Here is a 27,104-nt window from a genome sequence, read left to right as displayed (position 1 = left end):
AGGATCATTTCGTGGCTTTAGAGGGCAACACATTATTTAGAAATGTTAATGACCTACAGTCTCACCAGTACATTAAAAAGTAAATAGAAATGTTTCTTTATACATGGAGTGTTCCTTTTGTCAATAGTACATCTGTTTAATATAACTAAATTCGTGGTCACTTCCCATTTCTAGGCACTAAAATGCAGATCTATGTTAATGGTACATTTGATATAATAATACCAACATTTCCACCCTCTTTTCAAGCTAACCCACTGAGATGATTATATTTGGTTCCACAAAACAGACCCTCAAAACACAAGCGTTTTGAAAGTTTTAAGTGTGAATTTTGTGTTGGCTTGGAATAGGATTAAAGGCTATATTTAAGGAAAACTGAAACCAGTCTGTTAGGTTAAGAATACAGGAAGTGTTCAACCCAACCTACATCTATCAACCAGCTAGCCCCGGAGGCGAGCAGGAGGAGGGAAACAGAGACTCGCATCTGGACATGGAGGCTGAGGGCTGGCCGTGAACACACCAGAGAAGAACATCAACACAGAAGCTGCAGGGGCCGCAGTGCCAGCCCCTGTGATGCGACTATTTGCTTGACTGAGCCTGCCACTTGCTTTCTCTATGCCTCAGTTTTCTCATCTGTGATATGACGGACAGATTATATGAGCTAGCTTTAAAATAAGATTTTTATGCTCTCCAGAAATACTATGAGATTAGATTTGACTGTCAAAGGAAGGGGCATGATTAGAAGCAATATAGCTTGTGATTCTCCTAAAAGAAGGGAAAAGCCAAATTGTTTTTCTTAATGCTACTTAAATATAGCTCTGTTCATCCAAATGTGCAAGTCTAGGACTCCAGAAGTTTCATTTGGCCTTTTAATGAAATACAGACATATTATAAAAATGAAACAATAAAGTATAATGAGGAATAAATGAAATTTATTAAGAACTGTGAAGTATTCTTATTATTTTATAATAACAAATAATGTTATATACAATATATTATATTATATATTATATAATACTACTACTCTGATTATAAAGGCATCTGATGTTTTAAAAAAATCCTCCATGGGAAGTTCAAGTGCATCAGTTAAATTTTCATTTGATTCTTAAAACAACCTTGATGAAATGGTTATTATTCCTATTTTGCATGGAAACTGAGCTCACGTAGGTAGAAAACTGAGTTTAGATTAAGCAATTTACTTATGTAAGTGTATATAAGTGGCAAGGTTAAGATTCGTCTTATGTCTATGCTCCAGAGTCCGTGCTCATGACTACTAGGTTATTCCATTTTCTTCTATGAAACAGTCTGTTCCATCAATGAAGTCTCTGATTTTGTCAGAGTAGTTTGATGCTCGTAGCAAACAACTAAGAAAACAACTCTACCATTCCTGGTGGTTCCTGATAGTTACCATAACACAGGATTGTGAAGTTATACGGGAGATGCTTGTTGTTTCAAAGAAGTCCATCACATTTTCTTGCAAGTTACTGTAATCTGCATTTCCAAAGGTATTTGTACACCTGATAATGTAATTACATAATGTAATAAATTTTTGGAAGAACCACACTCTGTTAGGGTAACCAACCAAATGGTTCTTCTGCTATGCATTTCCCACGTGTTCCCTTAAGTGGTTTTAAAGTGCCATATACCCTAATGCTTAGGAATACTGGGAAGAATTTTTTTTTTCACCCCAACAAAACAAAGCAATGTGGAAAGAAGATCCTTAGTTCATTCATGAGGGGACTCGATCTATGGGTGCAGTTTTCTACATCTTCTTTTTTAAAAATACAGAAGAGAGAAGAACTTGATTCCTGCCTTTTTCCTTCCATATTCAATAAACTCACATTCAGGGCGATTTTCATTTCTTATCTCTATGAGGAAGTCTGCAAAGGAGAGTTCATGAGTACTATGATGTCTGTTAAGAAAGGGAAAATGTAAAAAGTACTAACATGGGAGGTTTGGCATATAGTAGGTACCTAATAAATACTTGTTGAATGCTGAAAAATCTTTCCTGCTCTTGAAGTTCAGTACTTTTTCCCCCCCATTCCTTGTCTTTTAAAAAATGCATGAATATAATAACCAAGACACTTCCAAGATGCATTCAACCCTCTTCAGTTATAAAATAGGATAAGTTACATAACAGGGTAAGTTCCACAAACTGGGGGTTGCAAAAGCTCTTTTCCACTCACTACTATTTCATTAACCCCAAATTTCCTTTCTTCCAAAATATACTGAAATATTATTAAACTAGCCTACCTATTCTCACACTAGACAACGAGCATTAAAATCAATACTATTCTTCATATTCATTATCCTCAAGTAGGCAAGTGCCTTTGCAAATTTATTCTGTGGTTCCTTCCCTGGTGCTAAAAAGATTAGTGACTACAAAGTGAAAATTTCAGATCATCAGTTGTTCCCCCTCTCGCCTACTTATTGACAAATGATGCAACGCATACTGGTTTGGCTAATCTTTTGACTAATCAATGGTTTGGATGAACTCAGTGGTCAACCCAGTTACAATGGTGTGTGCACCAGTTTGGGGTGCAGACATAGACTATGAATGATTTATTTGGGCATATGACCTGTTCATCTGGTTGAATGACTCATCTTAAGTACTATATATAAAAGTTTGGTTGATATTGCATTTAAATCAATAATGTAGGATCTGGATAAAAATAAATTAGACTATTAAATGGTACAAGTTTGAGATAAAACCTAGGTCTGATATTTAACGGTTAGCAAGTCTTTCTGCTTCAGTTTCCTTATAAAAAATAGGGAACAATTATTCCAAAGTCCCTCTTCCAGAGTGCTGTAGGGACTGGGATAAATAGCTACCTTCCGGTCTCTGACTCATGGCGCTCCCACAGGACCTGAATGACCTGCTGATCTGCTAGATGTTGGCTTTCTCTATATCTATGGTTTTGGGGCATGCCAATCCCTCTGTCTGGACTTTTATTCCTATGTACGTTCCATTGGCCAGATTCACGTTGACCTTTAAGACTCAGTTCCACTATCATTTCTGCTATGAAGCCAACACTATCTCTTACCAGGTAGACTTAGATGCTCCTGTATTTCTGCTCCTAGAACTCTGTACAGGTGTCTATAAAAACACTGCACAATGTGCCCTATGTCTGCCTCACCAGGCTGTGAGTATCCATAAGGCAGAAACCAAGTCTTTTTATTGATATCTTAAGCCCTTAGCAGAATGTCTGGCACATGACATGCATTACATATTTGCTGAAGGACTGAATGCTTTTAAATATTTGGAAACATAAACTGTTACGTATATAATAGTGGCAGGGCAGCTTTTCAACAGAAGAAAGATAAAAGAATATCAGAGCCAGGGGAACTGTTGACTTGAATTACATGTTTCATTAATAGCAAAATAATTTAATGCATGCTAAAGTTGTAGACATCATCAAAAAGTAAACAACTGCATCTGGCTAAAGAAATTTAACATAGAACTGAAAATGTGACAGTCTAATTTTGTTTTAAGTGATGAATTAAGTAAAGGAGAAAGTACTGTAAACTAACAAAACCCCCATGTCTATGTACATATATGAGCGTCCACATATATACTCTTATACACAAAGATATGATAACATTATGTGCTCAGAGGTTGATGTGCTCAGCTCCTGGATTGGCCCTCAAGAGTCTGTCACGCATGCAGTGAGCTGCCCCTCCAGCATATGCGCAGGGGTATTGGTAGCTATTCCTGGGGGGTATCTGAGGCTGTGGGGCATATCTGGTGTATGGCTGGCAGCGCTGCCTGTGCATTGACACCAAGAAGTGACATGTCCTGGGTGCTTTCAATGCTTGCTGGTTTTGTGAGAGGTGTTAACAAAAAAAAAAAAGTCAGAAACATCATTGGTGTGGCACTATTGACTTGAGTCTGAGGGAACATGAGAGCTCTCCTGGGAGCTGGTATAAGCCTGGCTTTTGAGCAAAGAAACCATGAAGGGTAGAGAGGGAGAGCGTGCCCTTGTTGTACTGTCACGGCATTTGATATTGCAGGCACTAGAGCTAGGTACAACCCAATTGCATTGGCCCTAAATTCTGGCAAGTTTCCAATCATCCACTTGCAACAGAGAGAAATAAATAAACGTCATATTTAGATAATCACTATCATCTATTTTGAAAGGGTACTAAATTTTAATTCTCCATAGTACATCCATTTGGAAAAAAATCTATTAGTGTCTATTCAATAGATGAAAATATGAAACATTTTAATGTAGAAATTAACAACTTTTTCAGAAGACCCACTTGGCCGTAAGAATGTAAGCTCCCTTAGGGAAGGAACTTGGTGTATCTTATCTAACATTGCATTCTCAGCCTCTAGCAGTGAGTGGCCTCTAGAAAATAAATACTGGTTGTATGAATAAATAATAAGAGGGGTTTTGATTTCCTATTTTAGTTAGAATCCTACCGAGTCATTGTGACAGAGATATCCAACTATGTGGGAGGAAACAAATGCCTAACATTTTCTTTTCTTTTTTTTGGCGGCACAGCATGTGGGATCTTAGTTTCCCAACCAGGGATTGAACCAGTGCCCCTTGCAGTGGAAGTGCAGAGTCTTAACCACTGGACCGCCAGGGAAGTCCCAATGGCTAACCTTTTAAGCCCAACATTCACTGCCGTCCCTTGCACATCCTATTTGAAGGATGAATTGGATTTGTTTTCTAGATCGTATGCATCCAAAACATCAAATGAATGACCATCCTACATCTATAAACATATACATTTTTAACTGTATAACATAGGCAGTAAGAGGAAAGTCAACAAGAAATATGGGTAGTATATGGGACCAAATTTATAAGGATCAGTAGAGCAAAAGTATGGGAAAGTTATCCATGAGAGTGCATAAATAGGAATATGCCTTGAAAAAAATCTTGTTCAGCCACATTCAAATACTGCATCCTATTCCTGACTCTAAACCCTAAGCATGACCGAGAACATTTTGAGAAGTTTCAAAGGACAGCCACAAAGATGATTAAAGGGCTAGAAAAGGGGCCTATGAAGAGAACTTTAGCAAATAGGGATTATTTATCCTGGAGTAGACAAGTATGACAGGTGCCTTAATAACAGTGTTTATATATAGGAAGGATTATTCCCTAGAGATGCTGGCTACCTGCTTTTTGTTCTCCACTGAGAGGAAAAAGGGAAATGGGTTTAAAAAACAGCATGAAGAATTTTGGTGACGTGGGGGTTAGAACTTGATTTATTTCAAACAACACATTTTGCCCATATTTAAGAGAGCAAAATTTAGATGGTCTCCTAATTAGGGCTGGGCTGAGATCAAGAAATTGAGGGCTCTCTGGAGTTTAGGTATTTATAAGTACCCGTGAAAATTGTTCTTTTATAGAGTTTCCCTTCAATGCATTCAATAAACACATGGTTTTTCCCACAATGATGCTGATTTACTACAATAGCCGTTTCCTTACACGGATTTTTTTTTTTTTTTAGTTGGACATAATCAATAGTGGCAATCTGGCTGCCACTGCTGTGCCCACTTGTGAAATGGCACTAACCAGGTAGATGGGGCTGCATGGAAAGCTTGCAGAGGGAGTGTCTGATGGAGGAGGAGTTCAAAAGGCTACCACAGAAAATGGCTTTAAAGCCATGTGCCATTTGCTTATGAAGTTAGGTTTGAAGAGAAGAACGGTAGCTATCATTTCTATGAAAACATCACACTGGTCAACTGAAAGAGATGCTGGTCTCAAGGGAGTCCTGGGGATTTTCATTAATAAGTCACTGGTTGCCAGATGCAGTGCAAGCATGCGAACCACCGAGGAAAAGCCAGGCTCTGTGTGGAGAAGTCAGAGTTTTCAGACCATATTACATGTGAAGCCAGCATGAAATCAATACTAAATAACTTTTGAAATGCTCAACATGTTGCTTGTAATTAGTTCAACTATCTTTGATAAAATCAGGAGGGAGAATATTCTAATTTCTTCCATGACTATTAAGTCACTGTTACCGGCTTGGGTGAATGAAAGCAAATGCATATTTATGCGTTCGGTGTTAAGAAAAATTTCTCGATGAAAAGGCAAGTTTTGACATTTTCCATTCATCAGAGAGAGTTTTTACCATTGCTAAGAGATTTTAGGTGATCAACCACAATTTTTCTTTTCCTATTCAAACAAAAACCTCAGATCAGTTCACAAGTGAGTTTTTTTTTGTTTTTTGGTTTTTTTTAAAAAAATTCTGAGCACAATTAAAGGTGAGTTAAGGCTCTGGTGGAAATCTAAAGAGCATCAGCAAATCTGAGCACTGCTCAGCTTTTGAATTGCTTTTCTACTTCTCAGTTCTTTTAAATGGTTTTCTATGGCAGGAACATTTTTCTTAATTAGTCACAGCTAATTAGTGTTCGGGCATAGACAAGTAATCAGAAATGTCAGAGCTGCAAGGCTACATCTCCCTAATCCTTTGATAATAATTTAGCCTCCTGGGAGGGCCCCAAGCTGCGGTAAGTAGTGACTGACAATAAGGCAAAATTAGGTGGGCAGCAGACCATTAGGATAGAAAAATAAAAAGCACTACCCTATCCTGCTGAGCACCATCAGGCAACTAACTGCACTGCCAGATGAGGTGCCTGTTTAAGCCTGTGTTGTTAATTAGCTGATTCTACCAGACCTGCCACATATGTCCAGGTGCCTCATGCAAAGATGTGTATTTCTGGGCAAGTGCCAAATGACAATTGTGTCCCGTGATCACATTTCAAGAATCTAAGGAAGAAGTCCACATATTTCTGGAAGATTCTTTTGAATTATTAAAGAAATAAGATCAACAAGCTACAATACATTTTCTTGTTGAGTTTCTTTTAGGCAATTAGGCACGCTCATCTCAAGTTTCTCAGGTCTTAATTCACCAACAGCTTAGATTCAAATGAGGGCCTTTGGCCACAGAGCTGCGTCTGGACCTGCCAAAGCTATTTTGGCACACAGCGTATATCAAAAGTAGATCCTTTCATAAATCCTTACACTTACAAATGATAACATGAAAATAAGGATTATTAACTAAAATGAACGAGACAGCTGTAATTTGAGAGCAGAGGTTTTGAAGAGAAACAAACTTTGAGGGGAAAAAAGAAAACAGCTAAGGAGCAAGCTCTGTATGGCATTTATTGAGGCAGACATGACCATATACAGAACAAGTCTGACCACAACTGTCTTAAAAGACGTCAAACAACTTCAATGGGAGTCCGAATACTGTGGGTAAAACAAAGCAGGAATATATATAATGAAAATAAAAAACACCACCTGGAAAACAATGTGTTAAAGCAGCTAAATAAGACATTGTTCAAATGTAGGAGCTGTGAGATGCCGGTCCTATAACACAAGTAAGAAACATATAGTTAAACTTCTTATCTACCTTTAGTGCACAGTGTGGCCCAGGGTACACGACCTAACGGTGGGTAGAAATAAATGATCTCAAATAGTCTCAAGTACATCACTGAGCTTCTATCATCCATCTTTTCTAGTGATGGAAAAGGAAAATAATGGAATGACATGAGAGCAATGGTAACATTTTGAGTGTTGATAGGGAAATCATGATTGGGCATAATGTGCCAAAGTTAATGCTTTATATTTGACTTCTTTTTACATAGGGACAAAACCAAAAAGAAAATACTCTGTAATGGGAAGCTATGCTGATTTAGGCAGGTATATAACAACTTGTTTGTCATTTGAAAGTGAAAGATCATTGAAAAGAGGAAAAGTGTTATTTTCAAATCGACATTCACATATAAGAGAATATATCTATAATATCATGGAATGATAAGAAATGCAAGAAGGCAAAGAAGTCTTCTTAACAGGTCTTAACGGGTTCCAGCCTGCATTTCTAATAATGAGGTTGATTACATACACAAAGAAATTCATCCAAGGAATATGACTGAAAAAGTAGATGGTCGGTTCTAAGTATATCCTACTATCTAGCAGCCATTCTTACCGATGTCCTGTTGATTTCATGTATTCTCGGGAAACCAACATGATAAATTTAATTTTTAAATAAGTTAAGAATAGTAGTGTCAATCTTACTGAGGATAAATAAATTCTCAAATCAAAAATTTGGGCATTGGTGTGAAACAGTAAACTCAAAAATTCTGAGCATTTCCCCCTTTTTTCTTATTTGGGAGTCCAGAGACAAACAAGAGCATAGAAGTGCAAAATTAGTTTTATTCTGAAAAGCATATTCACTTGCAATAGTTTCATTTTTCTTTCTTACCATATCTTAAAATGGCTACTGAACTCACTGACATAGTTTAGGTCGATTTTACTTAAAATGTTTAATTTAGAGTTTCTTTACTGAAAAGAATTCTTTTCAAGGAAAGTCCTAAGAAATTAATCCTTCGTAAAACACTATTTGGATGAATATCACTGATTAATTATCATTTAAAGAATTATTTTTAATTTTAGAAGACATCACAACACGGTTTAAAAAAAATCTCATTGAGATGAAACTCCTCAACAATTAGATATTTAATCAGTTTATAACACAAGAGAATGTTTAATCTGCATGATTTACCAATTAAATACTGCACCCTGATGTGTCTTCAGAAACACGAGAGCTAAATCGAAATTGTTTCAAAGGGACACAAGACGGGAAATGCCCTATAAATGCGCAAAGGTTTAGAGAGGTAGGTAGGTTGAGTGTCTCTCCTAGACAGCAGGATGCATTTCAGTCGACCCCTACAGGCCTCAGCATTGTAATATTCTTGGACATTAGGAAGTGACCACAGAGGATGCTCTCGTGGCGATTACCGTGGTGTCCGTTTTGATTTCTGAAACATCACCACTTTCCGACCCAGAGATCCAAAGCTCTCAGGGAAGTTGCCCAGCCTCTCTCCTGACCCATGGGCACTTGGGGCTCTCACTGTGTTTGCTGAAACTTGAGAGCATGGGAAGAAACATCACAGTAGGCATTAAAAATGGAACTTAAGAATTAGAAAATCATTGCCATGCCTTTATATTGGGATCAGACAAGTTGTAGATGGTTTTGATTTGATAAACTTTTTTATACAGCTACTGACAATGATGTTTTATAAACACTGGGGTAAGGGAGATTGCCTGCAAAGCAGAACACCTTCTTTTGGTGAATCCATATTCTCTTCTGCTACAGAACTTCCTTTAGATTTCTCTTACCCAGATAAGATATATATTTTTTTAATTGAAAAAGTAGGTTTAACATGTATATTTTTTTCCTTTGGCTAAATTCAAAACATAATGGTAATAAGTGAGTATAATTTTTTCTTTTTTTACATTTAAGTATAGTTGCTATACAATATTATATAAGTTACAGATATACAATATAGTGATTCACAATAATTAAAGGTTGTACCCCATTTATAGTTATAAAATATTGGCTATATCCCCCATGTTGTACAATATAAGCTACCAGAATGTACTGTTCAACGCAGGGACTAGTATATTAACATATAGATTTTAAACAGCTTGTGTACCACCAATGACCACTTGACAGGCAAAGACAGCCTCTGTTTAAGATATTCTGGTCACTCAGAAAGACTTAACATGAATACAGAATATATGAGTTCCAACCATTTTTCTAAATGTAGGGTTCAGAACCATGGTGGTAGCTGTACAGAATGTCAAATGACAGTTTTTATATAGAATCTATTTTCTACTTATCTACTGTAATTGTTACTGCTTATTGCTCTCACCTGGCCATCACAAAAAAACTTAAGAACTGATTGCTACTCCGGGGTGCAAGACTCAGCATGCAACCAACCCAGTAACTTTTGGCGCCACTGCTAAAATTAAAACTAATTTAATTTGTTCGTTTAAAATCCGGAAGGGATTTCAGAAACCATCTGGAGTTCTAGACTAGCTTCTTCAGTTTCTATGTACTACCTATACTGAGTCTCAAAGAGATGACATTAACTTCTTGAAGCTCAATCATCCAACTCATGGCAGAACTGTAGCTGGAACTGAGGTTTCTGGATTCCTGGTCTAGCCCTCTTCCCACAAACACTGTTTTACCACTTCAAATTTTCTAAGTCTGAAGTACGGTAGACATAACATGGACTTTGAAACTAGAGAGACACTATTTCAAAGTCCGATTCAGCACTTAACAAGTCCTTTATTGTCTCTGGGTGGGAGATTCCTTAACCTGAAAATAAGGCTAAAATGGGGGTGATGGCATCTACTCAGAAGGTTAGAAATGGTATAGGTCAAGTATCTAGCACATTTCCTGGTACATGGAGGTGCCCTGCGAATAGTAGTGGTGACAGGGAAGGCTATTATAATTATTTTGACACTTTGAAAAGATTAGGGATGTGCCTTAATCAAACTTAGCACCTTCCATTACACAGGGGATCTGCCATCATTTACTTACACTTTTTTGAAATTATTTCTGTTTTAAGCAGAAAGTGTTTTATAAGTTTAACCACTTATGGAGTAAAGCAGAATGTCTTGATATTTATCCTAATATTAACTGTTTTGATCTTCAAATGATACTTTTAGTTTTAATATTTCAAGATTTGATGTAAATGTCTAAGATTATCCTATCTATGGTCTTTCAGATAATACAGATTTTAGTCATCCCCCTCTTTGACACATTGAAGAAAGAAGAAACACTGAAAAAATAAGTGACCTAAATAAATAGAGAGATATACCACATTCACGTACTGGAGCACTCGACATTATGATGATGTTGATTCTCCCCAAATTGATCTATAGATTCAATGATAACAATCAAAATACCACAAGCATTTTAGTAACTTTGATAAGTTGATTTTGAATTTTATATGTAATGGACATAGGTCAATTTTAAGCAAAGTTGAATGGTCCACGCCACCTGATTTCAAGACTTGCTGTAAAGCTTCCATCAAAACACTGTGATACTTATCAATTGAAGAAGACTTTTTTGTAGATTACCTAAAATTCCCTAGTACTTTCTTTTACTTCATATGGTCTGTAAATAAATACAATTTTAAATCTTCAAAAAAAAAAAAGAAGAAAACTTCCATTAGGGGCTAGAACAATAATAATAGCAGTGCGGGATGCTCAGGAAGCAGAGTCATGGTGTATGGCTGGGTGGGGTGCTGCATATGGACAACAGTAGAAGGTACCATTCTCCTTTGTAGGTGCATCCCCAAAACAATGGATGCAAATCCAGGGCAATGTTCTTTTTTTTTTTTTTTGCGGTACGCGGGCCTCTCACTGTTGTGGCCTCTCCCGTTGCGGGGCACAGGCTCCGGACGCGCAGGCTCAGCGGCCATGGCTCACGGGCCCAGCCGCTCCGCGGCATGTGGGATCCTCCTGGGACCGGGACACAAACCCGTGTCCCCTGCATTGGCAGGCGGACTCTCAACCACTGTGCCACCAGGGAAGCCCAATGGTCATGTTTTTGACCTTAGTCCCTGGTACAATTATTTAAACAGAACTCTAAGGTATTTAGCCACAAATATCAGGATCTAGTTAGATGCTTAATTGATCAAAAAGTTTCTGAGGCCAGGAACACCACAAATAATTAATTACTACTCTCAGGGCCAGTTTCAGAGAATTTTCAGCAGTCTTTTTCACGCGTGAGGCATCATGCAAAAAAAATTCTTTAGTAAAACACATGCATTCTTTTCTAAAGTGTTGGTGTTGGTGGCAGGATGGGTGTTTTGTAGAATAATTGTTTTATATAGAAATAGTGCTATGTGTTCTAGAACGAAGCGAAATTCATCTGGATAAAAGGCATATCTTTTGTAAGGAGTTAAGCTCTCATATTTCATGACCAGAAACTGCAGGCCCTGTACTCTCATCTGGGTGGGTTAAAACCACTAAATATTGACTCACTGCAGTGAGTGTGCACATGTCTGCACACAGGCGTGTGAGTGTGTGTGTACACATTTTCTTCTGCATCTGAGGGTGGGAGGCTCCATTTCCTTACTCAGGAAGCAAATTGGAATAGCAAAAGTTTGTCATGATGCCTGAATAAAACTGTTCAGTCTTTTATCTGTAACAGACTAAGGTTGCTAACAGGATTTATAGGGTCATTACTTTCAACTGTTTCTTGACACCTAACGATATTATTTTAAGCTCCAGTGAAGTGGATTTCCAATAATTATATAATGTCTCTCAGTAATGATCTGTTGCTTAAGATACACATTCTACTTTACCTTTCAACACATACTTGATAACCTCTCATTTACTAACTGTAATTGAGGCAAATTCAGTCTTGGCTAATTAGGGGCCCTCGGTACCCCTTCATATGTTATTCTTGGTGACATATCAATAGAATTACAGTTTACTTTTTATTTTTAATTACAGTAATAAAAATGTGCAACTTAAAAATATTAGAATGTTTAAGGACATTATAACTATTTGACACATAACAAGTCCAATGTTCTACTGGGGATACACAGAATGACAAAACCTTCACAACCAAAACAGAATGGTTGCTTGTCAAGGGTTCCTTTTAGAAGCAAACTCACAGCCATGTCTGATGCTTAGGCGTTGAAAGGAAAGTATATACCTATCACCAGGACAATCAAACTAGCACATCATTTGAATGTTGGCCTCCTGGCATCTACTTTAGTTAGCTCTGTTTGTTATTGCCGCCATACAAAAAGTCTTCAAAAGAAGTTTGGTGAATGAAGGGGAGTTTAAGTAGGAAATAACTTTATGAAGAAAGAAATTCTGGGACTTCCCTGGTGTTGCAGTGGTTAAGAATCCGTCTGCCAATGCAGGGGACATCGGGTTCGAGCCCAGGTCCAGGAAGATCCCACAGGCCACAGAGCAACTAAGCCCGTGCGCCACAACTACTGAGCCTGTGCTCTAGAGCCTGCAAACCAAAACTACTGAGCTCGCGTGCAACAACTACTGAAGTCTGCGCGCCTAGAGCCCGTGCTCCACAACAAGAGAAGCCACTGCAATGAGAAGCCTGTGTACCGCAATGAAGAGTAGCCCCCGCTCACTGCAACTAGAGAAAGCCCGCGTGCAGCAACGAAGACCCAACGCAGACAAAAATAAATAAATAAGTAAATAAATTTATAAAAAAAAAAGAAAAGAAAAGAAATTCTACCTCTGTTACAATCTGATGGCAAGCTTTGTAGTAAATAGGTCGCCAAGACAAAAAATCGAAGATGTTAAGAAACACACACACACACACACACACACACTGTGGCCTATTTCCAGAACGACTCCACCATTTTTTCACCATAGAAGATGTGCTTTAGCTATACCAAGAAGAAACATAATGGGAATAACATCAACTCAACTTTTCTTCTCTGTTCAACATTTTTGAAAATTACCACATAAGCAAAAAAAGTAAAAGAGAAGTTGGAAGTGAAACATATGCTTGTAAATTCAGAGCAATACCAAGTGGAAGCAGAAGTTGCTAATATGGTTTCAGTATTTTGTAAAGGAGCCAGCTGGATGGGTGATAATTTTTCTACCCCTGCAGGGCATCAAAGCTTTTAGGAAATCATTCTTTTCACACATATTAACACTTAGCTTATTAAAACAGATGATACTTTTATTGTAAAACAGCCTGGGTAGAGGCTAGAAACATAAAATACGAAAGATAAGGCTCATTTTGACCACCCTATCTGACAAACAGCGAACACTGACATGACAGACCATGGTGCAGATGATGACGTAGCAGGACCTTCTGTAACTGCCACAGCTGAAGTGTCACCATGAAGCCCGTGAATTGCTGTTATGAAAACATTTGCAGTAACTTGCATAATTAAATTAAACTGCCAGAAAAGCATTTCTAAAATGCAGAGATGTACATAAATAAATACAGTTCAAAGCAAATATTACATTTCAGAATCAGCACTGTAGTGAATTATGCCAAGTTATGTCACAAGCAAAGTACCATTTCCTTTGAACTGACGGCTGAATAATTACAAATGAGTGCCAACGTTGTTGGTGAAATGGACTGCTCTCTTAGTCTCTTTTACAGGCACTCGATGAATGAAACTTGCTGATCAGGGCATCTAAAACCACAACCTCCCCACTCTAGGAGCTGCCATGCCTCAGTGAAGACCTTCGCGAGACCACAGCAGTATTCTGTCTGTTAGCAAACATCAGTACTGGAAAGCAAGATGAAAATGCACACTAACAGTACAGTGGCAGATATCTGCCTTTACTGCAGCTTATTTCTTTGTTTAAATGAAGACTATTATATTGACTTAAGACAAACTTTTATAGTAGGGGCCAAATTCATTACAGTCTGATTCTGTTTATGGACTGCTGCAAAGGCAAGTGATGTAAACTATACACAACGGTAAAATGGATATCATCTTGCTTGCTAAAATTAACCTAGAAGGATTTTGAGACTCTCCCTCTAACAGTGACGGTTTTCAAGTATAGAAAAAAGCCAGTTAAGGCTTCTGTCAGCAGTCAAAGAAATAAAATGATCAACTGTATTAGCTGCGCAGAAGAAAAAGAAATAGAGTCTACTTTGCAGACGTACCATCAAAGTGTAACTTTTTCCTTCACAGTACATCTACAAAGCCAGCATGATTTGCAAGGGTAGTTACTTACATCAAACAGCTTTTCTATATACATTTCCTCATTGACCTTTTCTCGAAGAATATCCTGGTTTTGCCGAACAAACATAATATAAGTGTCTGCCAGATCCATTCCTGGTTTCTGTTGTGAGGAAAAAGCACAGGGAATAAAACAATATCAGGTCTTGATTGTGAAAATGTTATTTAATCACCATCCTAGAATATCTTTCCTTATATCATTTCAAAAGTTATAGTAGAGGGCTTCCCTGGGGGCGCAGTGGTTGAGAGTCCGCCTGCCGATGCAGGGGACACGGGTTCGTGCCCCGGTCTGGGAAGATCCCACATGCCACGGAGCGGCTGGGCCCGTGAGCCATGGCCGCTGAGCCTGCGCGTCCGGAGCCTGTGCTCCGCAACGGGAGAGGCCACAACAGTGAGAGGCCCACGTACCGCAAAAAAAAAAAAAAAAAAAAAAAAGTTACAGTAGAAAAATATGCTTAAGATCAAATCAACAATGGGCACCTTCAAATTCCATAATTAAAGTAAATAAAAGTTTATTATTGAGGTCTATAACTTGAGGTCGTAGTTACTTACCATTATTAAGATGATTAGAAATATGTGGATGTAAGCTAGTAGATACTTTTTTTTTTTTTTTTTTAAATGGCTACCTTGCTAGGTCAATATGCCAAGCAGTATAAATGAATACATTTTTCAAAAAAATTCCCACATGCAATAATCATTTCCTAATTGTAAGTTCAATTTCCTTTTCATCATTTCTGGCTGGTTTATCCATATATATTTTTTTAAATGTTAGCTTTCCTTGGTTTGCCTTCCTCAACTACTATGTGTGTTCAAGGAATACAAAATAAATTTTCTTATTAGGAAGATATTGAACAAAAAACATTTAATGCATGACAAAGTGAAATGCAAATCAAAATTTTGTGGGTTACCCATTGCTTCTACTCATCCATATTTATCAATACTACAAGGATTTATATTATTTTAGAAATGCAATAACAATATTGATGAACTAGTCTCCCATGAAGAGGCAAAGATGTGGATTAGATAAGTTTCCAAAGTTACTCAACGTTTGGTGTCTTCGTATATTAGACAAGATAAGGCAGTTAAGAGAATTCCTCCTTGCTACAGAGTCTACAGAATCAGCACCAGGGAGGGACAAAAACCTGAATGGCTCCTAAAGAGTTTTCCTTCTAAATTTATCTCTAGTTCTTCTTTTAGTTTCACACAGCTGGAGTAGATGCTCTGTATACTCTATAACTGGGGGTGATTCATAGTCTGTACTGAGTAATTCATTTAATTAGAATAGGACAATAATAATGATGAAATGGTAGAACTGATGCCCAAATAAGTCAATGTCAGTCGTGCATAATTTAATATCTATAGGATGCACTAATAAACTCCATCAATGGACTCTTTGTAAAAGTAAATAATGTAAGGAAACCAGGTGAAAGGATATGGATCATTTAACTATTACTCCTGCAGGAAAGAAAAGATATACATCTGAGTGATGCTAGGACAGTAGTAGTGCCTTTTCCTTAAATGAAGGACAAAGTTCTTATCACTTCTTTTTCCGGGAGGGGATTGTATTTTATGTATTGATACAATGATAAAACTGCCCATCTCTTAACCAGTGCACAGTATAGACATTGGGCATATCTCATTAATAAAAATTAATTTGATTTTTGGGTAACACAGTTATTTCTGGGCAATGAAAATCACAGAAAGTTCTTATGTATTTACCTCTTATATTTAGCCTAAAAGGGAAATTTATACCACATGGACTGAAGGATCCTTTCAAACATAACCTTGATATAACAAAATTCGTGACTAGCTATAATCTGAAACAACTATTTAGATAAATGTCTTCACTGATCTTTCCTTCCAGAGCATCCATACACAATGTAGGAAATACATTCCAAACTTCATGGAGACAACTTACCGAATTCATGCCTTCACTATTTTTCTACATAATTCTCATAAGCAATGTCTGAAAGTTTAAATAATTACAAGGCTACTCAAGAGAAGCCTAGGTTATTTTCTTCTTTGGGGGCGATGGGTGTTATACGTAAGTTTTCCCAGTAAAAAGGCAGGGTAATTTGTACAAGATTACTAACGACTATTAACAGTTGAAGACAACTAGCCCATAAGATAAGGATTTCTCTCCGCACCTCTCAAATTTGTCAAGACACTGAAAGTGCGAACATTCAGAAAGGATACTGCCGCAGAATGAAAATGACAGGAGAACAACTTCCTATACGTGATAACAAGTCAACTCCACATCTGAGTTTCAGTCAGGTGCCTAGAAACAAAATGCTGTGATATAATACCAAGGCAGATGGGCACAGCCCAGAGGAACTGAGAGTTAAGAAGCAACACATGAGAGGCGTGTCTCCGCCACCATTTTCCCCCACAGCTACCCCATTTTTATTTCTGCCTTTCAAAAGAAGAGTACGCTTAGAAGTTTAAACTAGTCAATCACTTGACCCATTCGACTCACTGGAAACTGAGTTACAGCCAGGAGAAATGGAGAATGATGGCTTTAAACGCTTGCCACAGACCCGAAGGTAATTTTTTCCCGTTTCCTTGATCACTTTTAAGATAACATTAGACATCATGAAACACTGTCCAGGAAGAATTTATCTTTTGCCATCTAAAACTAACAAATACTTTATAGTTTAAGCCTGAAAGAAAACTCAGTGCTATTCCCTTGGGCAGACCCAAGGGATATAATACTGAAACCTGTAAGCTGAGACAGTTCTACAGCTCTCTAAGAAAATCACAACCCTGGTTGAGGGTTTGAAGTCAAGCTCATTCAGAAGTTGATCTCAACAAATTAAGTGTTGTCTTTTTCTTCTTGTTTTTTTTCTTTTTGAAATTACATTTTCTCCCCTTTGGCAAATTAAGATCCACTTGCCTAGAAAACAAAACCTACAATTCTTACATTCCTCATTAGCATTACTTCTTCCTTTATCTTTGAGCTGTTTACGTATCCTTGAAACTGTGACATACGGGAAATTCACACCTAGTGAATATATTTTCATGTAGCTTGTGGCATGAGACTATAATCATTAAAAGAATATACACAAGTAAGAATAACTGCAACAGCTGGTGACATTTACCAATTAGAATTATAGTTCTTTAAAACACTTTATCCTTCCTTTGGTGTATGAAGGGTAATTATCTCTGATAAATTGCTGAAAAAGATGTAATTTTCCTTTTAAACAGTTTCTACTTACAGTACAAATGTGTTTGGATAGAAGACATTATCACTGGTTCAGTGCTCCTTTGTGCAAAGACTGTTTTATGGCAGTGAGATCTACATATTTTGTAAGTCACTGCGTCTCATTCCATTATTACATGTTATCTTATTAGGAAATAAAGTTTAGTTAAAAAAGCAAAAAACTGAACACACTCAGTTAAGTTTTTGTTTGCTGGTGTGTAAATGAAAAGCATGCATGTGACTGCATCACCAGGTAGAATATTGCTACACATTCTGGTGCAAGTGGGTGTCTCCAACCTTATCGAAGGAGCAGCCTGTTAAACTTCAACAACTGTAGATCTGGATGAATTTTTTCAAGGATATTTGATTCTGGACAGCTACATTTAGAAATCTTTTCTATATCTGTAATTACAGTTTTCTTAATGAACAAGAAAATAATTAAAAACCACAGAGCGAGCACATTATGTATTAAATACCACTAAGAGAGAGTAAATGTTGTTTTTCATTCTCCCATTTAAAACTTTGAGATCACGCAGCGTAGAGAATGGGATTGAGGACACGGGGGAGGGGGAAGGATAAGCTGGGACGAAGTGAGAGAGTGGCATGGACATATATACACTACCAAACGTAGGGTGGATAGCTAGTGGGAAGCAGCCGCATGGCACAGGAAGATCAGCTCGGTGCTTTGTGACCACCTAGAGGGGTGGGATAGGGAGGGTGGGAGGGAGGGAGACGCAAGAGGGAAGAGATATGGGGACATATGTATATGTATAACTGATTCACTTTGTTGTAAAGCAGAAACGAACACACCATTGTAAAGCAATTATACTCCAATAAAGATGTTAAAAAAGAAACAAAAAAACCGAAAAGAAACCTTTGAGATCCTCAGTTCACTAAGCGCTAACTTCTCCATCTTGTTTCTTAGGGTAGTAATCTCTAAATCAAAATAAGGCTTCCTGGATTACTTCTAATTCGATTCAGAAAAGAACAGAATTTGGCTAACGTATCTAAAAACATTCCCCCATGAGCATAAAGAAATCAATAAATATGGACGGGAATGGAGTATGGTAAGGTGAGTTCCTCTAACTTTGGCTGCATAATAGAATACACCAGCGAGGGAATGAGTTTAAGTAAGGATGCAGACTCCAGCAAATTTTTTTTCGAACGCTAATCACTGGTTAACCCAGTGAGATGAAAATGCCGTTTAAAAAAAGAAAAGAAAAAAATTCCTTGTTAATTATACGCTGCAAATGCTCTTACTTCCTGCTGCTACACCTAATCCCACAGGTGCAAGACTTCACTTTCCCCATTCATGGGTGGGTGGGTGCAATGCTGCAGACATTTTTCACAGCTACAGATTTAGATACAGAAGAAGCCGTTTAACCTTCCATGGGAGGTTAACAATACACTATGCAAACACTGTCATGGTGTCTATTTAACAAGGAGACAAATTTTTAAATATACTATTCCAGTCTCAAAGATTAATAGAAGCTACAATTTAATTGACTTAATTTGAAAGCGCACTTCTCATAACCTAGAGAAGCTTGCTTTGAAGAAACAATCAAGAGTGGAACTGTGATATTATTTCTGACAATCTGCATTCTTCGTAAATGAAATACCTGCACTGGTGATTATTACCATTTGAAAAACATGGATCTTGTAAGATTTAAAACACTAGTATGTCTCGTCAATGTGAAATTGTGATAGGAACAATATTAATTTCAACTCTGGCATTTCAGATTCAGGAACAGTCTATGACTGATCATCAGGGAACACAGGACAAAATTCTACAAACACACAACTTTCCAGGTACTGTTACCAGCAACATATTTTTTCTTTTATTGTTTAATATATTCCTTATTACTTTGGCATTTATGCAGCAATTTCTATATTTTTTATTTGCGTGAAAATGTTCTTAAAATTAAGCTCAAAAGCATTTGGAGCAGTTTAAGTAAGACGTAAGTTCTCAAGTATTTAAAATAGAAGAAGGTTTTGAGTACAGCTATGATGATTATGTTGTAAAATATATATACCTATTTATTTACTAAATTTCCTACAAAGTAGAATATTTATATTGTATCCACATAGAAAAGCAAAAGGAAATGAACAGAACTAAAGACTTCAAATTAGATTTATTCTAACTTAAATATTATATAAGCCCAGGAAGAGGCTCATAACTCATAAAAAGGGGAAAGGGGGGGAAGAAATTTAAACAATGAAAAAGTCACAAGAATATAAAAATGTCAAGATTTTCTAATAATGGTTTATCTAACAATGGTTTACCACTGTTTTAAAACAATGAACAAAAAAAATTCTCATTGTTCTTTAGAAAAACTCCCAACTATTAATGCCAGGCAGTGGCCACAGTCACCTTTCCCTTTGTTAAATGTAGCACTATTCAAAATTCCATTAATTTACACTATTATGCATTTTGACTCCAAATTAGGACGCAGAAAATTCTGAATGAAAGATAATGGCATCCACATCCATTTGAAAAATATCTTTCAGACTTGTAGCATGTAACATACGTGTTTTAAGTATGTAATTTCACTCAGTCCCACATTCTACGGGAGAAGGTTCTATGACTCCAGAGTTCTTACCCTGGATACTTCTGTCTGTTCCCTTTAAGCAGACTCAGTAAAAAGCATCTTCCTACCACAGTGCTGTCAGAATATCTTATATCAGAATCTGCTATAATTAATGCTCCTACAATTTATGTAGTCATTTTGTTATCATTCTTAAAATTCACACAAATGCTTCACACTATTCCTTCTAAATAGTGACATAATGTGTTCATCGATTTAAGCATCAGTATGTTCAAACATTTTCATTGTATCACTGGGGAAAACCTTCCAAAGAGGAGGTTATTTTAAATATTAAAAGGGACACTGAATAATAGTTTAATATAATAGCCTGAAATACTCAAGGTAAAGAGGCAGGTTGATTTTCAATGGAGATTTATGGGCTTGATTTTCATCTTACTATGGCTTTCCCATTTGAGACCATGAGCATGTAGTATCGCTCTTGCTATTTCTGATCTATAAAAATCACTAACGTCTCAGAGTTTTGAGGAATAGCTGCTGATACAGGAGCACCAGACAAGGAAAGTGCTAACATGTATGTCACACACTAGCTTTATACTGTTATTTTCAGGAGTAATAATTATGATGATGATGAAAGTATTAAATCTCCCAGTTTACAATATTGTTCAGTAACCTTTCCCTCATCTATCCCAGCTGCTACAATGTTAACTATAGAAACTACACGGAGGACTTGAAGAAGTGAAATTAAAATGCTGTGGGTATCATTTCATTTAGCTTTTAAAATTTCGATTGACTGGGATTGAGTTACTCAGCCCCAATTTGGAACCGTTCAGATTTTGGCTTAAAGGAGACCTGAGGATGTTAGAATGTCAGGGTCCAGAGGCAGTTCATGGATTTACCTTCTATGAGAAGACCCAGACAGACAAAAACCCAAAGAAATAAAGATGAGAGAAGCAAAGTACTCTTCTAGGAAGCACAAAAGGCAACCTCCCCTGCTCCTGTAATGGTGAGGCTCTCAATCTGCTTCTGGTGTGAATATGTCCCAGTGGGCAGACACCCTGTATCCCATGTTCTGCCTGGCTCTCATTCTGACGTAAAGCACTGAGTATTCAGGTGGCCTCATCTAAGTAATAAACAATATCAAGACAAAGGAAGGAAGGGAAAACACCACTGTTACTGAACTGACTGGCTGTACTTTTAAAAGTCACCATTGACATACGCAAGGTGCTTGATGTTCTAAAATAAAAGGAAAATAAACGAAATCTCCTATTTTTTACAATCTCCTATTTTTTACACTGTGGAAAACAAATGGTTTTGCTTTTGGAAAATGGTCACGTTCTGAAGCAGGGGGTGGAAACTGCAGAGCCATGATGGGGGCATGCAGCAATTCCAGGGAGAAGCAATAACCATCCCATTCATATTAATAGTGCTTTACATTTACAAAGCACTTCCATGTTAATATGCTCATCGAGTCCTCATAAGACAGGATTCGATGAGTGAAGGAGACAGCACAGGGATTACACCATTATCCTCACTGCATAGGTGGGAAAAGGGAAGCCCATGGGTCAGACTGCCAGCAGGGGGCAAAGGTGGGGCTTGACCTGAGATACTGGACTGTACACCAAGCCTGCAATTCAAGCCTTGAATTTACTATAGAGCTAAATTCAAGCCACATTGTGGGGAGCTGGAAGGTTAGATATCTGTGCAAGTGTCACAACAAAGAGAGAACATTTGAGAGAATTAGTAATGAAGGCAAGAGAAAGATAAGCCCTCCCCATCTTCTCAGGGCAGACAACCAGGATCAGACACCAGCACTAAGCAGTCAATCAGTGCGGAGTTTCCATGTTCTTCGTCACAGTAACCCTTATTGTGTCCTCCAGGTCTCTTTAGCTGTGTCCCCTCACTGTCTAGCATAGAGATCACATGCAATGTGTGTAATAATGTTAACAGGACAACTTTCAATAGGCATTGTACACACATACACACCCACACCAAAATGCCCTGTAACTTATACAGGCTATAGAACAAAATTTCAGAATCAGAGTTGGAAAGTGCTTTTAAATGTCCTTTTTCTTTCTTTCTTTTTTTTGCGGTACGCGGGCCTCTCACTGTTGGCGCCTCTCCCGTGGCGGAGCACAGGCTCCGGACGCGCAGGCTCCGCGGCATGTGGGATCTTCCTGGACCGGGGCATGAACCTGTGTCCCCTGCATCGGCAGGCAGACTCTCAACCACTGTGCCACCAGGGAAGCCCCAGATGTCCTTTTAAATGGCAAATGTCATCTGGTCGTATTCCCTACGTAATGCAGAATCTTCAGTACCACCTCTGGCAAACAGTGGCGTAACTACTACTATAGCATGTCACCCTTGTAAAGAATTTTAATTTCTTTTGTTTTTTTCTTAGTACCCTGATTTCAGTTCTGTCTCCCACTAGTTTTTAGTCACTGATGCTAGTTCTATCTTCTTGATTGATACAGACTGAGGCTTCTTTAAATGGGAACTCCATGTATTAAACAGGACTCTCTTGTCTCTTAGGGTTTTCCTCTCTCAAGGATAATATTCCAATTTCCCTTTTTTTCTTTATAAGCCATTATTTCCAGATCCCCTTAACTATGCTGGCTGCTCTCTTCAAAAGGAGGTAAAGTAAAAAGTATATGTCATTTTTAAAACACCACAGATGGATTTTCCCACAATAACACAGATGTGAACAAGATAGCATAGAGCAGAATGATTATTTCTTAGAATCTGGACACTAGATTTATTATAATCAGTAATAATGTACGATGACAACTAACATTTATTGATCACTAACTTCATTCCAGGAATCCTGAAAAGTGCTTAACATATTTACAACAAGCCTAGAAGTGGTATAATCCTATTTCCATTTGATAAAGTAATTGATGTCCATACGGGTATATGCCTATGTCCAAACTCATCTAATTATGGACATTAAATATGTGCAGTTTTAAATATATCAATTATACCTCAATAAAGCTGTAAAAAAAAAAAGGAAACTGATGCCCAAGGTCATACAGATACTGAGCAAAAGTGATGGAGCAAGGGTTCAAACTCAAGCAGTCTGGCTCCTGAGTTTGGGTTTGTAACTTCTCTGCTGTGCTACCTCGTGTTTGTTTTGTTTTGTTTTTTTAAGCAGCTACTTTACATTACGGTCTCACTTAATTTTTCATACAACTTTTTAACATACATTGCTATCATCTATATCCTCCCTACCTTATGGGGAGGCAATATTTTTTGGGGGCTGGTTAGTTTCAATATTCTACTTTAAATCTACTGAAGTTTTGGTTTGGGCCTAGTGTTCACGTCTGTAAAGCTAAAGGGAATGTTTTCATGCTGGTCCTACATCTACTATCGCCATTCTCCCTTCTCGCTTCTCCTTCTGAGTTCCCTTCATCCAAGTTACTGTTGAGCAGGGGAAACAGATTCACCCCCTCGAGGTCTTGCTTTTCTTATATGTCTAAGGGTTTGCCACCATGGACATTCCAAGGTTCTATGATGGAGCCTTGAACTGTGCAACTACAACAGGAACTCCTCTCCAGAATAGGGTTGTTTAACCAAGAAAAAAATCTACCGAACCATCCGAAGGTCACAGTTTATCATCCTGATTAGAAAGATATCACAGGGGTGGGGAGGGGTCGGCTACTAGCTTCTTTGCTAAGAAGCAGGAGATAATGATTTTCACTTCTGTTCGGGAACATACTGATGATTTTTCTCTTATGTATGATATTTTTCCTTTCATAAAGAAGTGTCATGAAAGTACAGATTACAAAGATACATAAGACTATGTTCATAACATGTTATATTTAAATGACTGGATTTGAATCATTTTCTGTTATTGACTCTCTTTTAACATCTTTATTGGAGCATAATTGCTTTACAATGTTGTGTTAGTTTCTGCTGCATAACAAAGTGAATCAGCTATACATATACATATATCCCCATATCTCCTCCCTCTTGCGGCTCCCTCCCTCCCACCCTCCCTATCCCACCCCTCTAGGTGGTCACAAAGCATCAGCTGATCTCCCTGTGCCATGCGGCTGCTTCCCACCAGCTATCTATTTTACATTTGGTAGTGTATATATGTCCATGCCACTCTCTCACTTTGTCTCAGCTTACCCTTCCCCCTCCCTGTGTCCTCAAGTCCATTCTCTACATCTGTCTTTATTCCTGTCCTAACCCTAGGTTCTTCAGAACCATTTTTTGTTTTTTAGATTCCATATATATGTGTTAGCATATGGTATTTACTTTTCTCTTTCTGACTTACTTCACTCTGTATGACAGACTCTGGGTCCATCCACCTCACTACAAACAACTCAATTTCATTTCTTTTTATGGCTGAGTAATATTCCATTGTATATATGTGCCACATCTTCTTTATCCATTCATCTGTCGATGGACACTTAGGTTGCTTCCATGTCCTGGCTATTGTAAATAGAGCTGCAATGAACACTGGGGTACATGACTATTTTTGAATTATGGTTTTCTCAGGGTATATGCCTAGTAGTGGGATTGCTGGGTCATACGGTAGTTCTATTTTTAGCTTTTTAAGGAACCTCCATACTGTTCTCCATAGTGGCTGTATCAATTTACATTCCCACCAACAGTGCAAGAGGGTTCCCTTTTCTCCACACCCTCTCCAGCACTTATTGTTTGTAGGTTTTTTGATGATGGCCATTCTGACTGGTGTGAGGTGATACCTCATTGTAGTTTTGATTTGCATTTCTCTAATAATTAGTGATGTTGAGCATCCTTTCATGTGTTTTTTGGCAATCTGCATATCTTCTTTGGAGAAATGTCTATTTAGGTCTTCTGCCCATTTTTGGATTGGGTTGTTTGTTTTTTTGATATCGAGCTGCATGAGCTGCTTGTATATTTTGGAGGTTAATCCTTTGTCGGTTGCTTCATTTGCAAATATTTTCTCCCATTTGTTACTGACTCTTATACATCTTCAGCTGTGCTATAATTATATGGAATATCTGACAATCAAGTATGTACTAGGATCAAGAATTCCTCCTTCTCTTTTGTGTTAGGAATGCCACTTGATATCATAGATAATTTTATATTTCTAATGCTTCATTTCATAGAATGGATTTTTTATCTTTTGCTTTTTCAAAATTTCAAAAATGAGATTTGCTAGAAGATATTGTTCGTTTCTCTAAAGAATTTTTTTTCTAGCTCTTTACCTTACTATCATCTTTTAAGTGACATTTATGGGCTCTGTTGTTTCTTGGATGGAATAGGACAGAGATCTAGAATTCACAGAATGATAGAGTATCACAGTTAGAGGGACTAATACAGTTTATATAACTTATTCATCCATTTTATAGATAACTAAACTGAGGCCACTGAAGTGAAGTAATGCTCAGGGTCATACAGTTAATCCAAGGGCATAGAGCAGCATAAGAGGAATTAAACCTCAGGTATTAAATCCTAGTTCACTGCCTTTTAATTTTTTTAAAATTTTAGAATAATTTCAGATTTATAGAAAAATTGTGAAGATTGTATGGAGAATTCCCATTTACTCCTCACTAAGTTTCCCCTATTATTAATATCTTACATTAGTATGGTATATTTGTTACAATTAATGAACAAATAATGATACATTATGAACTAAAGTCTATACTTTATTCCTATTTCTTTAGTTTTATTAGTCATTATGTCTCCTTAACCTCTTCCTGTCAATTTGTAAGACTTTCCTTCTTTTTGATGATCTTGACAATTTGAGTACTGGTCAGATATTCTGTAGACTGTTCCTTTATTGGGATGTGTCTGTTGATTTTCCCCTGATTAGACTGGAGTTATAGGCTTCTGGAAGGAGACCACAGAATATTTATCAAGAATAAATATTATCTATATAATTTATCACTGTTGATGTTGACCTTAATAAACTGGGTGAGGTAATATTGTCAGGTTTCTCCCTGATAAATCCATTCTCCTCACCCTCCTTTTCATACTGTGCTCTTTGGAAGGGAGTCACTATGAACAGCCTTAAGGAGTAGGGAGTTATACTGTCTCCTTGTAAGTAAAGTATCTACATTATTTATTTGGAATTCTTCTGCTTGGGAGATTTATCTTTTCCATTTCTTTTTCTTCTAGCAGTGCCGCATGTAGAATCTTAGTTCCCTGACTAGGGATCGAAACTGCGCCGCCTGCATTGGAAACACCGAGTCTTAAGCACTGGACCACCAGGGAAGTCCTTCCCTCATTTATTTATTCAGTCAATCATTTACTTATGTCAGTATGGACTAACAGATGTATATTTTATACTTTGTGTTATAAGCTAATACTAGTTAATTTATTTGGTTGCTGAACTTACTCTAGCTCAGGCCATTGGGAGCTCTCTCAGGGGTCTCCTGGGTCCCTTTAACATATCTCCTATCATTGTGGGTTTTTCTTTCTAAACACTTCCTTACTTTCTCTCACACATATATAAGATGCTCCAGGCTCATCTTGTGTTTCCTGCCCCAGTCCTAGTGTCAGCCATTTTTTCAAGGGATCCTGGTTCATTTTATTGGAGATTAGAGACCACGATCTGGGCACTGGGTGTGCTTGTAGCTACTGGGATATCACTGCTTCTAGGCTCTCTCAGCTAACAAACCAAGGAAATATATGTGTATATACTAACCCATGCATATACATATATCTAAAAATATTTCTATATGCAACCAGCTCTATCTATATTAAGCTAAAGACAAGTTCACATTGATGGCTCCAACTCCAATCCATTACCACAGGGATAGTTCTAGCCTCTTCCTCTTGTTTGTCTTCAACATCTCACTCCATGAGAAACTTGGCTCCCACCAACTACCATCCTTTACTTAATTGTTCAATTCCATTACACATGTAGAGT

The 27,104-nt window shown here is 37.6% G+C and overlaps 1 protein-coding gene across 7 annotated transcripts in view; it reads right to left on the bottom strand.

Moving 5' to 3' along the window:
- The window catches only part of CADPS2 (calcium dependent secretion activator 2), a 544,229-nt gene that overhangs the window by 12,772 nt on the left and 504,353 nt on the right, over positions 1-27,104 (bottom strand). For 5 of the 7 annotated variants that reach the window (XM_059073595.2, XM_067042266.1, XM_059073599.2 and 2 more), the window contains one exon: positions 14,493-14,600. In XM_059073595.2, coding sequence (XP_058929578.1) covers positions 14,493-14,600 — 108 coding nt within the window. Of the gene's footprint in view, positions 1-13,460; positions 13,657-14,492; positions 14,601-27,104 lie in introns of those variants that run through there. The other 2 variants (XM_067042268.1, XM_067042267.1) reach the window with 2 other exon arrangements.

This window comes from Kogia breviceps, chromosome 9, assembly GCF_026419965.1.
Source record: "Kogia breviceps isolate mKogBre1 chromosome 9, mKogBre1 haplotype 1, whole genome shotgun sequence".
Classification (NCBI taxonomy): Eukaryota; Metazoa; Chordata; class Mammalia; order Artiodactyla; family Physeteridae; genus Kogia; species Kogia breviceps.
This window is presented reverse-complemented; position numbering and strand designations above follow the sequence as displayed.